The 16,846-nt window shown below is 49.3% G+C and overlaps 1 protein-coding gene across 1 annotated transcript; it reads left to right on the top strand.

The window, feature by feature from the left end:
• Positions 1 to 3,563: 3,563 nt before the first annotated feature.
• TNFSF15 (tumor necrosis factor (ligand) superfamily, member 15) lies at positions 3,564 to 16,569 on the top strand. The gene is made up of 4 exons (XM_009888049.1): positions 3,564 to 3,761; positions 10,961 to 11,012; positions 11,639 to 11,686; positions 16,142 to 16,569. The coding sequence occupies exons 1-4, from the start codon at positions 3,564 to 3,566 to the stop codon at positions 16,567 to 16,569; spliced, it is 726 nt and encodes a 241-aa protein (XP_009886351.1).
• Positions 16,570 to 16,846: the final 277 nt, after the last annotated feature.

A 16,846-nucleotide genomic window follows, 5' to 3' on the forward strand; every position in this document is an offset into this window, starting at 1 on the left:
CCGTACACATGCTGTCTCTGGTGGGAGACTCCAGACCACCCAGCAAAACACCGAGCAGGAAGGACATGACAAGATCAAGAGGAGCAAATAGCACGTGCTGATTCGCCCTCTCCTCCCAGCTGAAGGATGCTCTGTCCTTTGTCTTTCCGAGGGGAATCTCACAGGATTCAGCTGGAAATTGTGCAGATAAAACATTACCCATTCTGAACACAGGGAACAAAAAGCACTTTGAAATCCCCTATAAAACGTGTGAAATGGCCTTTGAATGCTCAATTACTTTTTCTCCATACTCACTGCAAGCTTGAAAACTAAAAACACAGCCATTACCCGATGTAGACAAGGAATGAATAAAGATGCAATATGTTAAGTAAGTTCCATGCTAAAGAGAAATACCTATAATACCATCCTTGTGTATACTACTTTATCCTCACTATATATATGATTCAGCTTGCTTTTCCTCAGACAAAATGCCCTCATACATATCATGCACAAGCACGCAGAAAGAGCATAAAGCACTACAGAAAGAAGAGAAAACTCAGCAGTGCAGAGATGGCACTCCCCAGTGACAAGCTCTTCCTTTGGATGCCTAATGCCTTTCACGCTTTCTCTTCTCTTTAAAAACATCTCCAAGACCCATATATTTAACTCCACAGTAAAACGTCTCCCCTCTTTAAAGCTTGTTAAACTGCAGAGGTGCGCTGGATCGGTAACCCCTGCAGATTTCTCTCATCAGTAGAAACTAGTCAAGGCTCACAGGCTGAGACACGTCTGATGTGAGCGGGAGAATTTACCCAACATCCAGGGCTGAGAGCTCAGGTGGGGACAAGCGAGGAGCAGCAGGAGGAATTTGAAGAGCTCCGAGACAGACAGCTGAGCAGGACTGCCCCTGCCCGCACCAGCCCAGCTCCTTCCACCGGGAAGACAAGACGGTGGTGGTCACCGATGGTCACCGTTCCCTGGTGGCATCCCAGGGGATGGCAGGGAAAGGCTGCGGGCAGGAGCGGCGTGCGCGGTGCGGTGCGGCAGAGCCGAGGGCGGCCGGGCAGCAGGAGCCCAGCGTGGCACCGGAGGTCTGCAGACCCGGGGGTTATTCTGGCCACCCTAAAGCTGCCTCACTGAGCCGTCTCGGCAGAGTCACCTCCTGGCAAATAAAAGGCATGCCATGTGCCAGATGCATTTGCGCTCTGGAGAGGAAAAAGAAATTTTTCCTTCCTTTCTTAGGGTTTTTAAAGAACAAATTCTCAGCTTGGCCTCATAAGCCAGGTGTAGAGAGGGAACCTCTTCCCATCTCACCTCAAGAGCCCAGCCCTCGCTCTCCGAGGCTCCGGCTACACATCCGCTTCCCACCGAAGGTTTGCGGGTCACACAGCACTGCAACAAGTCTCAGGCCAATGAAAGCTATTATGAGCTGTTTTAACTCAGAACTGGATCCACTGTAATTCCTTGGAAAATAAAAAAAAATTAACTCCAGAGGATTGCTGGCTTCAGACTGGGGACATCTGTGACTGACTGCTTGTAAGACACGTGCCTTGAATTCGTATTAGACATTTTATGGCACTCACAATGAAGAGAAAATTAACTTTGACACTCGTGGCCAAAATATTACTATTAGTTTTTTAGTACTCTGCCCTAGAATAAGCAACTGGGAACCCGTGGGGTGAGGGGGAATGAAAAAAGGAAATTCACAGCTCTACACAACACTTCCCCAGAAATATGAGTTTTCTTTCTACTGATCTTAGCAGCATTTTCCTGCCCATTCTTTCTTTAAATTTCTGACAGATGGAGACACACCTGCCCTGAAATCAGTTCTGGGTGGCTGCAAAAAGAGTAGTCCTTATCCTAAAGGTTTTACAGCGTAAATGAAAACAAACAATTAGAGAAGGAAACAAAGTCAGTCACTAGCCTAAGGTCACAAAGGAGTTATGTGGCTTGGCTCGGATTAGAGCACACGTCCTTTGATGCTTTACCAGCTCTCTTGTCCCTTCTCCCTAACCTATACTGGCTTTCACTATTTCTTGCTTTCCGCTTCACACTTTCTCTTTCCCCAGCCCTTTCCCCGTCCCTGCTGCCAGCAGCCTCAGCCATCCTCACAAACTAAATTATACCTTCTGTTCAGAGCGTGACTTTTAGATTTCCAGTGTATCAAGAGCTGCACCGGACTATTGTAATAAGATTTCTAACAGTGTTATCAAAGTGATAAGAGCTGGCTGAATTTTTATTCCTCCCTGAGTGTGTGCGTAGGGGTAGCAGACAGACTGGGACATGAAAGAAAATTTTTCTTTCTATGGTATTGTTTTGTTATAATCTGAAACTTTTTTCACAGGGAGGTGGGGGAAACCAATCCTGGTTGTTCTTTCACTGAAAAATAAGTAAGTTTCCACTCTGTTTCTCTACCCAGGGAAAAAAGGAGAAGTTTCTACACATCAGTGCTTGTGCGTGGATAAATCAAAGAAAGTTTCAGTTTTGATGAGAACCATGTTTTCCCTGGAAAAAAAATTTCCAATTTCAACAGTGTGTATAAGTCTACACGACAACATCTCCCCTGGGAGCTCCTGCCGAACCCTTCCCAAACCCCACCAGGGCCAGCGGCCGCAGGGTGGGCTGCCACGGCGTGGCGGGGATTGAGCAGGTGACTCGCCTTCCCCAGGAGCAGGGAGCCCCTTCCAGCGGGCCATGGGGCCATGGGAGCGTGTTTCTCCTAAACCCGTTGCCCAGCACCTCCTGAGGTTGCCCATAGGCAGCGGGTCCTTTTCATCACACACGGCGGCTATCAATAAACTGAGATGACATAAATTTCTCCCAAGTGCAATAAAGTCACAGCTTTTCCAAGTAACCATAATGGGCTCCTGTGAAAGCACAGTTAGAATGGGTTTGGAGAAGACGAACCCCGCAGTGGCAGAACACCCTATTTTAGGCCTGTCCCTGGACTGTTTGGTGTAAAAGGTACATTAAGCAACCTGCAGCCCAGCGCGAATTCTGCTAAAACGCAGGAACGAAGCAACATCTCGGAAAATCAGAGCCCTCCTCGGGTTCGCTTGTGACACCCACACCTTCCCTAAAAGACTCTTCCCTTTTCTCCCGGGGCCGTGCTGAAACTGCTGGGCTCCGGGACGGCGCGCGCTCGCCTCTGCCGCTCGCTCTCGCTCTCCCCCTGCTTCTCACTTTCACTCCCATTGGTTTCATGTTCCCTTTGCCATGCGGAAAAGCTATCGAGCTTATCCAGCCCAGCAGCGGGGTTTATCCTGGTTCCACCCACTGGGACTTTCCTAGCTTCCTTCTGCACGGCGAGGGGGAAAAAAAAGCCAGACGGAGGCATGCAGCAGGCACCTGGGGGAGCTCGGGGAGCCGCGGTGCTCTCTAAAAAAAAACTCTTTCCCTGAGCTAGGTTTCTATTGTAGGCGGTGCATTCCTTGGGAGGGAGGGTGTGTGTGTGTCGGTGCCTTCCCACACTCGGGGCAGCTCTTATTTAATGGGGGTCTCCATGCAGGGCAGACGCCAGAAGAGATTTTGCCGTTCCCAGTTCCCATCCCGGAACAGCAGCAGCTCGCACGCCAGCCGCCGGCATGGACCGCGTGGCCGAGATAACCCTGGAGGAGGCGGCTCCTGGGACCAACCAAGCCTCCAGGATGCACTTCAGGGAGGATTTGAGGAGGATACGGTGTGCGGTGCTGCTGTGCCTGCTCTCCGTGCTGGTCCTGGCGCTGCCCGTTGCCTACCTGCTGGTTGGAAACCTCAGAGTCCCCAGCTCCTGCGCCGGCCAGGTAAGAGACCGACGGCTGATTTCTGTCCTGCCACCCTACAAGGAGGAGAACGCCGTATCCCGCGTCTCCTGGGTTGGGTTTGTTTGGTTCTTTTATTCTCTGTATGAGTTTCCCACGTTTAAGGGAACATGAGAAATTCGCTGTTACATTCCTTCTTCCTTATGCAGAGCAAATCCGCCTGGGATAAATCTTATTATTGTTTGGTCTTTTTAACTAACGGTTTCTGTTCCTCTTCTTTAAATTTCACTAAAGTCACAGTACAGTGTACAACTTGAAAACTTTTATTGACATGCTGCAGGAAACGCTTAAGAAAAATCACTAGTTGATGGAAATCAGAGTCTCTCCACTGATTTCAGCCAGATTTTGACACTATGGCTTATTCTCCTCCCTTCTTTCGGGTTAACTTTGAGACTTCCCCTCCCAGTGTCCTATTTCAGCAAACATCTGCTGACTGCACTGCTGATGTCAGTGGGTCAGTGCCCATCATCCATCACTGGGCAGACAGTTGCAGCTCTCGATTATTACTCATGCGAACTCCTGCAGAGATACAATTTGGGACAGGGGAGTCTGTCCCTAAATTTTGCATCCTATTTTTTACTCCTCAGCAAAACTTTCTCCGGCTCCAGGGATCTGCTCAGCTCTTCTCCTTTGACAGATAGCTGAAATCTCTTTGCAGTACAAACTTGCTGGTGTGACTGCTTCTAATGCTCTTCAATGCCACCCCACTCCTTCTTGTGCCAGACTGCAAACAGGTGCCTATTTCTACAGTAAACTGATTCAGCACCACTGCCCCATGCTACAGGGATGCATATAGGTCTGAAGAATTAAGGTTGGAAATTTGGCTTCAGGTCTGAAATTCCCCACCTAATTAGCGTGCTTGTTACATGCTGCCTTAGGAACAGCAAAAGAAGGCAGTGTTACTAAGTGGCCTCAAAGGCAGGTTTCTAACCTTGTGCACCTTTAGCCTGCGCTGTTGAGGGAGCATGAGAGCTGTACCCATGGCTGTGTGCCATGCACGCTCTCTGCCGTGCAGAGACCTGCCAGCCCCCGTCTGAGCTCAGGTCTGCTCAGCCGGCGTCTCGCAGCGGAGCGATGCCAGCTCCTGGGTGCAGCATCCTCCCTGGTACCCGGTTATACCTGCGTGCACAGCTGGAAGGAGACGCAGCAGCCCCACGCAGTACCTCAGGCTGGTATGTCTGCCCGTTTCTTGCCCCTGTGAAAGCGCACGTGACTGCGCTGAGCCTGTTACTGCTGTTCAGGGCAGCTGGAGCGGGTGCACACAGAGTGAAGGGGTTCGTTGGACAGTGTCAGCTGCATTGCTCTTTGTTCGCGTCCTCTGGTTGTACAGAGCAGAACAGTTCAGGTCTTGAAACGAGCGAAGTAACAATGTTAGCCTGTTTGATAGGAGTAATGTGCTCCTGGCTCTTGACTCTCTTGGCAGACGTAGTGGAGAAAAGTAATTTTGTGACTGGGTTTGGCTTCTTGAGAGGAAAAGCACAACGTAAGCCATTTGATTTGCTCCAGCCTGGGCTACGCTAGTGTGTGTATTTCCATATGCATATGCACCGAGTTATTAGCGCGTAGTATTTCCACAGTGATGTAATGAGGAGATCAGATGAGTTACAGCCTCTGCGAGTCCCAATGAGGAAGAGAAAAACCGTGGGGGCTGGCTGGCTGCCCGCTGCCTCGGTGCCAAGCCCCGTGGGGGGAGCGCCCAGCCACGGCTCAACGCGGTCCTGCGTTTTCTGAATTTTGCATTTGCTCTGCTGGGGATTGACTGCATCACCAGCGTTGTCCAGCAACAGGGTGCGGATGGGTGGATGTGTCTGCCTGTGTTGCTTTCTGTTGATTCCCCGAAGAGCCGGGTCGTGGGCTAAGGCCGGGAGCTCGGTCCTGCGGTTTGGCATGGCTGTTTCAGTCCATGGGAATGTTTCTGGGCATAAAGACCTTCAGGAAAATATCTTTTTGCATTTCCTTCTGCGTTTGAACTGTCAGAACTGGACTGCTAAAGGATGCCTTCCTCATGTGCCTCATTGATAGCCCAAATCAGGAGGACTAAGCTGGGACCAGACGTGTGTGCCAGAGCTCTGGTTTTGGGGTGCGTGTGCCCTGGGCATACTGGGAGCAAGTGGGAAGAGCTGAGTTTGCACCAGATGCGTATTCACTTGCTGACCCTTGCAGCACCGAGCCCGCGGGAGGAGTCCTCTCATTGCCCCAGGACCAGAGCTCAGCCCACCCGTGCTGGATTATCAACTTCTCGAGCACTGGGGACAGTCCTGGGAGGAGGGAGGGACACGGCAGGTGAGAAGCAGACGTAGTAAATTCCTGAGCCCATCCTTCCTGGAGCAAGGAGGAGAAGGGGAGCAGGGGAAGGTTTGTGCAACAGGGGTGTGCCTCTTGGATTTGCCCGCGGGGTGAGGCAGTTTATTCATCTCTGCCTCTGTGTGGGTGCACAGGGTGTCGCATTCCGCCTCTGAAGGGATACAAACTCACCGTTTCCTCTGGAAATATCCCTTTCAGGAAAAAGCAGGGCGTTATGTCATTACAGCAACATGTGTGAGCCACCAGTTCTCTCTCCCTCATGATATGATGCGTCTTGTGTGAATAATTAAAATCTGATGATGATTTCCCTTAACACCTTCCAGGCTCTCTACACTGCTTCCCTTTTGGAAATAGAAATCACTTTCTTTTGTGCTTCAAGACAGAGTGAGGTGAGGAAATAGGGTTCTTTTAGCAATAACACATGGCTTGTGTTATTAAGCGGAAACCTATAAAAGGCTGTAGCGGTGCCCTTCCAGAGGAAGGGCCGGGACTGCTGTACGTGCTGCCCCAAAAGAAAGCCAAGTTTCAGTCTAAGCGTGCAAATCTACCGAGGGAACGGCACAGCAGCCAGGACAGCATCTCTGGCTACCGTAGCAACTCGCTCAGCTAGCCCAATACAGCAGAGCATAATGTCCCGTGGCCTGGAGATGTTGGTACTTGGGCTTATTTTCGTGACATCCTTGGCACGGCAGGACCACAAGCAGTAGAAAGGGAAGTTCCAAAACCTGTCCAAAGGATTGCCCATGAACCTGTGTGCCGTGTCAGCCTTGCCATGCAGCAGGGAGCTGCTGCCATATAGGAGGGACTGCAAAGTCCTAGCAGCTCCACCTGGATCCCATCCAAAAGGATGGAGCCAGAAAGCTAGCACCAAAGCTCCGATAAGGGCTGCCAGAATGGGCAGAGCCGGCAGCCCCAATGGCCTGCCCAAATGGGAAAGAGAACCTGAAACGGCTTCCTGATCTGTAGGGATGGAGAAACGCCTGGGGAAGAGCAGCGAGCATTGCAGCTATGCCCAGATGTGTGGGATTCCCCTTCCAAAAGCCAGCAGCAGTAGAACTCCCGACTGGCCATTGCCGCTTGATGCACGTCGTCCTCATGGGCAGAGAAGCCAGTGAGCACATGCCCTGGGTACGTGCTTACACTGGGGACTGGAGTCCAGCCGAAATGCTCCCATTGAGACCAGTTTTTACTGGCACAGGACAGGCCCCTACCAAAAATGCCCAGCCCAGGCCACACAGCATCTCTGGAGAGAGCAAAATTGTGGGTGTATGAACCGTGTACGACCTGCAGAGACCCTGTCCGTAAAAGAGTGTCTTGTGCTAAAAGTGGAGTGGATGGGATATTTTGCTTATTAATCTCTCTGCCTGCAGTGCCAAGCTGCTTTCCCGTGCAGTTCTCTATCGGATACCCCCGGTCCTTCCTGGAGGTGCGAGAGGCAAAGCGCGTGAACAGGGGATGTTCAGCCCTTCCTTTTGGCTTTAGCAATATATGGATATAAATGCAGTGGGGCTTTTGGACATTCTTGGTATCAAAACGTTATAGAAGTGGTTTGCATACCGCAGCCTTCAGGGTAATTAAAGCTGGCTGTCCGAGACGTCGCTTGTCTGCAAGTCAGCTGTAAGGTGGGATTTTCAACATCACTCAGTGCTGGTTACAGTCTCTCCACAGTAACCAAAGGGAAAATTGAAGCCATGCTGTGAACTTTTCAGAATCACAGCTAAGCAAGAAAGGAAAAGAGAGAAAAAACACTAATTGTGTAAATGATCTCTCTATTGTTTCGTGCTGCTTAGCTCTCCCTCACCATCTCATCTGCACCATCAATGTACAACATCTGTGCCTATTTAGAACAAATATTACTAATACCTGGCCATTATGTAGCATTGACTACTGCTAAATTTTCTATGGGAGGTTTAGATATGTATCCTTATCAACCAGCACAATTACAGGAAAAAAATCTACCTTTGCCAGGCAACAGAATAATTTCCCACCTTGCGGCACACTGCTCCATCTACTGCACCGCACTGTCCTTTAGCATCTATGAATGCAGCTCCTGCACCTGGAGTTTCCATCTGGCCTTTTTTGGAAACGAGTAAATTGAGGTTGCATAAAAACCTTCTTCCCAGTTTCTCATTGAAACTGTTTTGTTATTTTTTATAAAGGAGGAAAATTCTTCTTGATATCCTTCCCACTTTCCCATCACCTCTGTTTGCATTGTGACATCCGAGTTTATACTTCAGCAGGTTAGGCTTCAAATATGTAAACAGTCCCACTGAAGTTACATGATTAAATGCAGATTTGTGGTTGATTTGTAGCTCATTGCAGTACTTAGCGTTGTTAGAAAATATATCACTTGATACATATGTAGGAAGAGTCACATAAATAATGGTGTAAAATATATTCATATGCGTATACATCTGGCCGAAAGCAAGGGGGAGTGTTAGAGGGAAATCCTCCCCCAGGGGAAGGACAAAGTCACCTGGCTATGACTCTGTGTCACATCAAAAGTACAGTCATGTTTAGACACCACAGCAAGCAGACGGGATCTTGGAGAAAGTCATTAGTCATAATGAAAGGCCCAGACATCCCCTTGACAGCGCAACACCGTTTCTCTCTGTCAGCCACACACTGAGCTTTCGCACCACCGTCTCTTCCAGATGACATTTCCTGCGGAGCAGCAGACTCTGAGGGCTGGGCTATATGTGTGCGTGCAGGTGGGGAAGGGAGGGAAAAAAATGACAATTTTCCCTGCAGTTTTCCTCTCCATTTTTTTCCCAACACAGTGGAGCAACTATTTTAGAAATTATGGTTCTCTGCAGGAGCACAGGGTTGTTTACTGCTAGTAAAACACTAAAATATCTTTGGGTTTACTAGAGTAGCTAGCAGTCCCCAAACCTTGGCAGCCCGACTCTTCACACTCTCCTTCCCCTGGCCAATATAAATTATCTATTTTCTACTCCTCCTGCAGCATTTGAAGTTGAGTGAGACACAGCCAGCAGGAAGTAGCTTCAGCATCTACATGCTATTACTATTTCAACCTGTTTATTGAGCAATGTGCACCAAATCCTTAGCTGCAGCTGATCAGCGGCAGTTCACTCTGTTCAATGTATTTATTGTAGCTGTCCGTAAAACTCACCATAGCACACCAGCATGCTCCTGACAAACGTTGCGTGATAGAGGTTCCCAGTTGACTACCAGTCAACGCTGAGCTGGCTGCACAGCATCCCAGACTGGTGAGGGCTGGAAGGGCCCTCTGGAGCTCCCCCATCCCACCCCCCGCCAGAGCAGGGGCACCTCCAGCAGTGGCACAGGACGGCGTCCAGGCAGGTTTGGGATGGCTCCAGAGGGGGAGACTCCCCCACCTCTCTGGGCAGCCTGTGCCACTGCTCTGCCGCCCTCACAGCAGAGAAGGCCCTCCTCAGGCTGAGATGGAACTGCCGATGGTCACGTTTGTGCCCGTTACCTGTTACAGCCCAGACTCTCTGCTTTCTGCAGCCACACTGTTGGCATAGACCCACAATGAACCTCCCTGGGGGAAGTGTGAGGGATGCTCCTCACACCCTGGGGAGGCCGGACCCAGAGTCAGCATCCCCCGGTTAGGAGCCCTGCTGCTTTGCAGGCTGCCATAACTGGCTGCCGCTTGGCGAGAAGCCACCAGCCGTGCCCAGGTGTGACTCAGAAGGACCAGCCTGGGTAGGCATGTGGCGGGCAGGCAGCAGCTTCCCTTTGAACTGCTCAACCTAAACGTCAGAACCACTTGGCACGGCCCAGGGCCATGCCCTGCTGCCATGCAAATGCACGTTGGCACGGGCATGTGTTATGAGTGTGCTGGTGTTCGGCTCTAGAACAAAACGTAAGAGGCAAGGAAATGCGAATCATCCTGCCTTCCCTTGGTGGAGTGTCAGCGAGCTGCAGAGCTCACCCTCTGCCAGCTGCACCCTCAGACCTGCTCAGCTCCTTCCCATCTTCCAAGGAGGCTACCCAACACTCAAGACAGACCAAAGCAACAGATTCATATTCTGAAACAACACAGATCATAGAATGGTTTACGTTGGAAGGGACCTTGAAGACCATCCAGTCCACCTCCCACCAGCCCAGGTTGCCCCAAGCCCCATCCAACCTGGCCTTGAACACCTCCAGGGATGGGGCAGCCACAGCTTCTCGGGGCAACCTGCCCCAGGGGCTCACCACCCTCACAGGGAAAACCATCTTCCTAATACATATTCTAAATCTCCCCTCTTCCAGTTTGAAGCCATTCCCCCTCGTCCTATCACTACATGCCCTAGTAATGCAGAAGCATCCCAGATGCAGAAAGAAAAGCAGGTGTGGCTGATACACCTCAGTTAGTCTCTTCACTGGCTTTGTGGATGAACCTTTGCGCCTGCAAAGGCTCAGACCTGCCAAGTATGGAGACAGGGAAGAATGGCTCATGTTGCTCTGCTTGCTCCACACAGATTGAGGAGAGTCTCTAAGCAACAGACGTGCTCCAGTGGTGCAAAGGAGCATCCAGCATCCCAGAGGAGGGTTAGTGAAGTCTAATTCATGCTGGCCACTCTGCCAGTCCTCTCCCAGTTATGCCAAGGGCATATGTCCAGCCTCTGGAAAAAAACAAGTTTAACACAACTACCACCACCACAGGAGCCAAGGTCCTGTCCCTGGCATCCTTTCAGAGATGCAGGCGGTTTCAAGCAAGCAGCAGAAAGCTCTTGCAGTGAAGCAAAGCCCTGTCAGGGCTTGTCCTTTCACATAAAAGCTCTAGCTGAACTCAGTAGTATTACCGTAGCATATTCCGTTTTCTGGGACGATGCAAACCAGACCCTCTGTGGATGTACTGTGCACCCCGGAGCCCCGAGCTAACTGCGTGCAAATCTCTCCTGCAGGTCACAGAAGAGAGGGGCTCTCGCTTTCTGAAGCAACGGGCAGTAGACAGCGGTAAGTTTGCCAGTCCTTTCCCCCCATCCCGAACACCTTTGTTTACCGAGGTTTTGCAATCACTGCCGCAGCACCCTGCTGGCAGACTCCTACCCGCCTGCCCTCTGCTCTCGCCACCCAAATCCTTCCCCAGCCAAACAAGCCAGGGCAGACAGAGGCAAACCTGGGCGATAAGATGGAAGGGAGATAGCTGGGGCCAGAGCGAAAGTGTGAGCTTCTCTAACCCTGGGGCTGTGCAAGCTGCCTGCTTTTAGAGCGGGCACAGACTTCCCCAGCTGCTCTCTGAGGTTGGCATAATGCCCTGAACATGCAAGAGCATGGATTTGGGAGACCGCGCACGCCACACCTCCCCTCCATTCACCGCCCAGCAATTCAAGGCACTGCCGCGATGTGCGCTGTCAGCACCGCAGCAGCCCTGACAAGCTCAGTCATTTGCAAAGGGATTTTGTTACCTCAACGGTGCCAATAAACAATCACAGCAAATAACTCCTCACTCAGACGTATGCAGAAATGGGAAGGGGCTGTACATGTTTCCTCGGCGGCTTCAGTGTCGTGGTTTGGACAATCGATCACAGCTCACACCTCATTAACTTACTTTTTTTTTCTTTTTTCTTTTTGCCCCTCAGTTGCAGATGCGCTTTCCAGTGCAGAAAAGCCACGAGCGCACCTGACAGGTAATGCTTGTTCAAAAAGGAAGCGTCTCCCGCGGGTATTACAGCAGATGTAGCAGTGAAATAATCTTGGTTTATATGGGTCTGATAGGATCAGGTGTTACAGGAAACACGGGCAAAATACTCATCAGCTTTGCCTTGTTGACCACAACAGATTTCCTGCAGCCTGTGTTTGTAGAAAAGGGCCCATGAAGGAGGTAGTCAACAGAAACGTTTCTTCTTGCCAATTTTTCCAAGCCATTTATTTCATTGAATGAGCAGCTCTTGTAACTGAACTTAAATAGGTACCTGGTATGTTAGTGATCTGCTGAGTCCCCCAGAAAAGGCAGTGGAAAGTGTCCAAGTGAGCCCTCAACAGAGCAGCAAATTGGGAAAAACTACCATTTCTGGAGCAAAACCAGGTCAAATAAGACAAGTTTTAGGGCCCTTCTTTTTCTGCAAGGTCTGACACAGGCCACACACACCCTATTGCTATCAAATAGCCTTTTGTTTATGTGTGTGAGCCTCTGACTCACACTGGAGAAAGCAAGGGAAGAGTTATGTCCAGATGAACCCCTCCAAGCCCTGATCTTGCGTTGGGAAGGTGCTGTGGCAGGGTGGGCTGCCATACATTTCCAAGGGGCTGCCAGCATTTGCAAGGCCACCGTCTCACCACCTCAGCCTTGAAGGCGTAGCTGTTACCACACCAAGGACACTGTCCTGAACCTTCCCCCATCCTCACCAACTCCATCCACCCGGAAAATTTAGGTATTACCAGAGAGGAGGAGGACAAGGTCCATGGCTGGTTCCCGTGTGGATGGAGCCGGGTGCTGAAAGATTTTCCATCTGCTCTGACCTAAGGTGATTGATACCTCTTGAAAATACAGCTCAACTGCAGAGCTGTATTTTCAACCCCAACACTCTGTGGGTTGTGCCAGGGGAGCACTTTACTAACTTAAAGCAAGCAAGGAGCGGTGTGATGCTTCCCACGAATTCACCTGCAGTGAAATACCCATCGGTATTTCAGGGCTCACTTTTTTCCCAGCATCTTTACTCTCCCTGACAAACTCCTTCCTAACGCGCTGCCTTGGTCCCATCCCCTTCCGCACGCAGGTTGCTAGAGCTCCAAAACCACCCTGTCCTTGTTCAAAAAGCACACCTTCGCTTAAGCGCAAGTTTGCAATAGCAAAAGGGCCATGTCTGCTAGTGCCAGTCTCCCTGTTCCCCCCAAGCCCCCCCACAGCGCAGACCCAGAGGCTCCCGGCGCAGCTGACTCAGAAGAGCAGCCGAAGCACAGGTCCGCTGACGGGAACTTCCCCGGGCTGCACAAAAGCCCGGTTGCCGCAGGGAAGCACCCAACAGTTTTCTTCAAATTTCCTCAGGCCCCCCATTTGCAAAAATTCCTTCACCGTCATTCCCGAGCACTCTCCCCAGGACGGTGCCTGTCCTCTTCGACCTCCTGTTTCGGGGCAGGCACTGCAAGCACCATGGAAAGGAAACGGCTAAGGGGCTTTTATCGCTCCTTTTCTGTGCAAAAAGGCTACGCCCAGGCGGCTGCGCTATGTAGCCATCAGGGAACCTAATTCCATGAACTTATCTTTGACCTTTTTTTAGCCCGAGCATATTTTTGGTGCTGCACCCTGTGGCAATGAGTTCCTAAGCTCAATGGTGTGTGGCAGTCAAAATATTTTGTTGTTTTAAACCTGCTGCATAATAATTTCTTGGGTGCCACCCTGGTCTTTTCTTCTCAGAAACCATGACTCGTGCATAGAAAGTAAAAAAGGAATAATTAGTCTTCAGATCTTTGTTACATTCCCCCACCTCAGGCACTTTTTTCCAAGTGAAGGTGGCAGCCTACAAACTCTCACTTGTAGGAAATCTCTTCCAGATCTCTATTCTCTCTGTCTTTTTCTAGTTTTAGGCACATATATTCTGAAGGTAAGAGCAGAGGAATGAGGGGGATGTGAACTAGCCACAGTACTTCCCTAGGAAGGCACCACTGAATTAGCAGTGGCAGAATGACTCGATGTTTTTATCCCTGTTCCTTTATGACACATTTTCCAGCCTCTCTTGGCCTTTTTAACACACACTGAGCGTTTTGAACTTATCCAAACTGGCGTCAAAATCTCCTCTCCCAGGGTGGCTATAGCTAGTGACGAATGGCACAATGTGAATATCTAGCTGGGACTTTTCTCCATCCCCATTCTCTCCTGTGCATTGATTTATATTTGCTGACTGAGTGCTCCACTAAACCTGGGTAGAACATCACTTGCTGGTTCCACTTGATCGTTGGAAGTAATGACCTTTTAAAGCCAGTCATTAAACTCCCAGCGCCCGATCTTGAGCAGCAGAGACCCTGCAGCCACGGGACTTTGCAGGACCTGCTGTACAAGAGCTTTACTACAACAGGAGACTGGGAGTCTAATGTCTCGCTGAGACCGGGACTCTGGCCTCAGAATACAGCGTTCAGCATCAGGCTCCGACATCAGTGAGGGCTAAGAATTGTAGAAACCCCACAAGTTCAGCACTATGCCAGAAAGTGTACCTAAAAGCTGCCAAGCAACAGGGATTCTCCAGCAAGGGACTGAAGCAAAAGGGATTTGGGGAAAGAAGTAATTTCACATGGAAGGGATGCCAAAAATGTATAGTGGATGGGAAAGTTGAAGGATATATTGCAATGATCCCTTATTAAAAGCAGATTTTATTTACTTCAAGAGTTCACATAATAGGCACATTTTCAGGAAGTATAGCTCCGTATATTTATGAAGTAAATAAATGACAGGTAGAAACTACAACCACTGTTAGAAAAGGATCCATATTGTATTCAAAGGCGCTTGAACATGCATTTTTCCTCTTGACCGGTGTTGAATGGATGGGAAAAATTAATTAACTTGTAAATAGAGAGCATCGATAGAGCGAGCTTTATCCTAAAAGGGAGGTTATAGCTGTAAAACTTCGAGTTGCTTAATTCTAGAAGTTATGAAATCACGTACTTCGTTTAAGATGCCTGGTAGTCATAAAAGCATTGAAGAATTGGGTGTCATTGACATTTTAAATGCGTCATTGTACGTGGAAAAGAACATTTCCCCCAAAATTCCCAAGATGGAAAAAAGCCCAGAACATTTTCTGGAAATATGTTGCTCTTTTCTGATGCTTCTCATCTCAAACAAGATTTCGTCTGCTACCAGCTGATCTCTGAGAGGTATTGCTCCAAGCTCTTGTAAACCTTAAAGTGACCCAAATGCTACTTTAGTTTTATGCCAGGACTCAGACCAGTCCCTAGACACCCGAGAGGTAGATGAGGATGAAGGTAGATCATGAGTACTTTCACTTTCTTTTATTGCCCTCTCCCTCTCTCTGCATCAGCCAAAGCTCCATTGGCTCTAAGCCTCAGCGTCCTTAGAATACTTCCATAATTTAGCTTGTCTTGCTATCACAATCCCTGTCTATCGTCTCCCACATAGAAATACTCTCCTCATATACTTTGCCTCCTGGGGAAAGATTTGATACTTCAGCAGCACTGACAGGCAGGCTGGAAAAAAAGAAAAAAAAAAGCCATTATTTTGTTGCACTGCTCAGAGAATATGCAAGAAGTTGCATTATTAACACCTTCTTGTCTCCTTATGGGTTATTTATTGCTAGAAAAGAGAGAGAAATGGATGACACTGGGAGCTGAGCACGTTAGTTTTTCTGAACCTCATTTCACCCACGATAAACCTAATGGTTATTGCCAAGAGAATTTCAAAGTTTTCCCTTACCTTCATTCAGTTTCCCTTCCTGACCATGCACACACACCCCTTCCCAAATACTGAATCAAAATCAACTCTAAACATTAACTGAAGCTCATGAAAAAGGTCTTATTTCCTGGAAATCAGTTGCCTCAGTCTTTCTTAGCATTTAACTCTAACTTTCCAGGTTCATTTTAATACCTGGCAGAATCTTAATGGTCTTTATCCTCTTCCTTTTCACTGCCTCCACTGCTGTTATACCACAACAATTTTACGTGACAGTCAGGAAAGAGCAGAGCAAACTCTTTTGCTTCCCTGCAGAAAAATGAGTAAGTGCTGGGGCTTCTTCTCCTGGCTGTCCTGTGAGAGAAATTACAACGGTGGAGGAGAGGCGAAGGGGATAGTGCAGCAGCTCCCTGAGACCCCTGCAGCCTGGGGAGAAGCCTTGGCTCGGATCAGACGAATGTTGGGATCTGGATTAGAGCTCTGCTTTTTGTCAGCTAACAACAAGACTGGGAAAACATCTGGAGGAAAGCTGAGGCTAACACCAAGCTTAGTGTTTTGTTCCAGCTAAGCATTTTTGGGGGGAAAAAAAAAAAAAAGATATAAAAATGGTTTTGCATACATTGTGTAGTTTTAGAATTGGGCCTCTTGCTTGCCCTTTGGGGTAGAGATCTCACATTGCATTCAGCGGCATATCCCCGGCTGTACGAACTAACCCACCTCTTCTCCCTTTCTCTTCCTCCCGCAGTGAAGAAACAAGATCTTGCCAACGCCGTGGGAAACCATCTGCCCATCCTGCAGTGGGAAGACAAGCGAGGCTTGGCTTTTACCAAGAACAACCTGAGTTATTCCAGCAACGCACTGGTGATACCTGTGTCTGGGGACTACTATGTCTATGCTCAGGTCACTTTCCGAGGGCCCATTGAATGGTCCAGTAAAACAAATTCTGTCACTGAGATCATTACCAAAGTCACTGACAGTTACCCCGAGCCCACCCAGCTGCTGACTGGCACCAAGACCCTCAGTGAAAAGGGAAACAGCTGGTTCCAGCCCATTTATCTGGGCGCCGTGGTCTCCTTAGAAGTAGGAGACAAGCTAATGGTCAACGTTAGTGACATCAAGCTGGTGGATTACACCAAGGAGCACAAAACTTTCTTTGGTGCCTTTCTACTGTAGGTTCCTGGCAGCAGCTGGTGGGGGCTTCCCTTCAGGGCCCTGGTGGGACCTCGCTGGACCTCGGCTTTGTGGGCGCGCATCGGGGTGCGATCTCTGTGCTGTCATCCTTCTTCTGTACTGTCACTCCCCTGCAGCTCCCTGCAGCCTTAAATTAAGGTATAGGGAAAGCTGAAGCCGCAGGCTGAATTGAAACAAACTAAACCAAAAAAAAAAAAAACCAAACAAAAACCCCAGAAAAATGAAAATCAGATTGGAGGAAAAAAATATTTTAGAAGGT

The sequence above is a fragment of the Charadrius vociferus genome, unplaced genomic scaffold (genome assembly GCF_000708025.1).
Source record: "Charadrius vociferus isolate BGI_N301 unplaced genomic scaffold, ASM70802v2 scaffold56, whole genome shotgun sequence".
In the NCBI taxonomy this organism is placed as follows: domain Eukaryota; kingdom Metazoa; phylum Chordata; class Aves; order Charadriiformes; family Charadriidae; genus Charadrius; species Charadrius vociferus.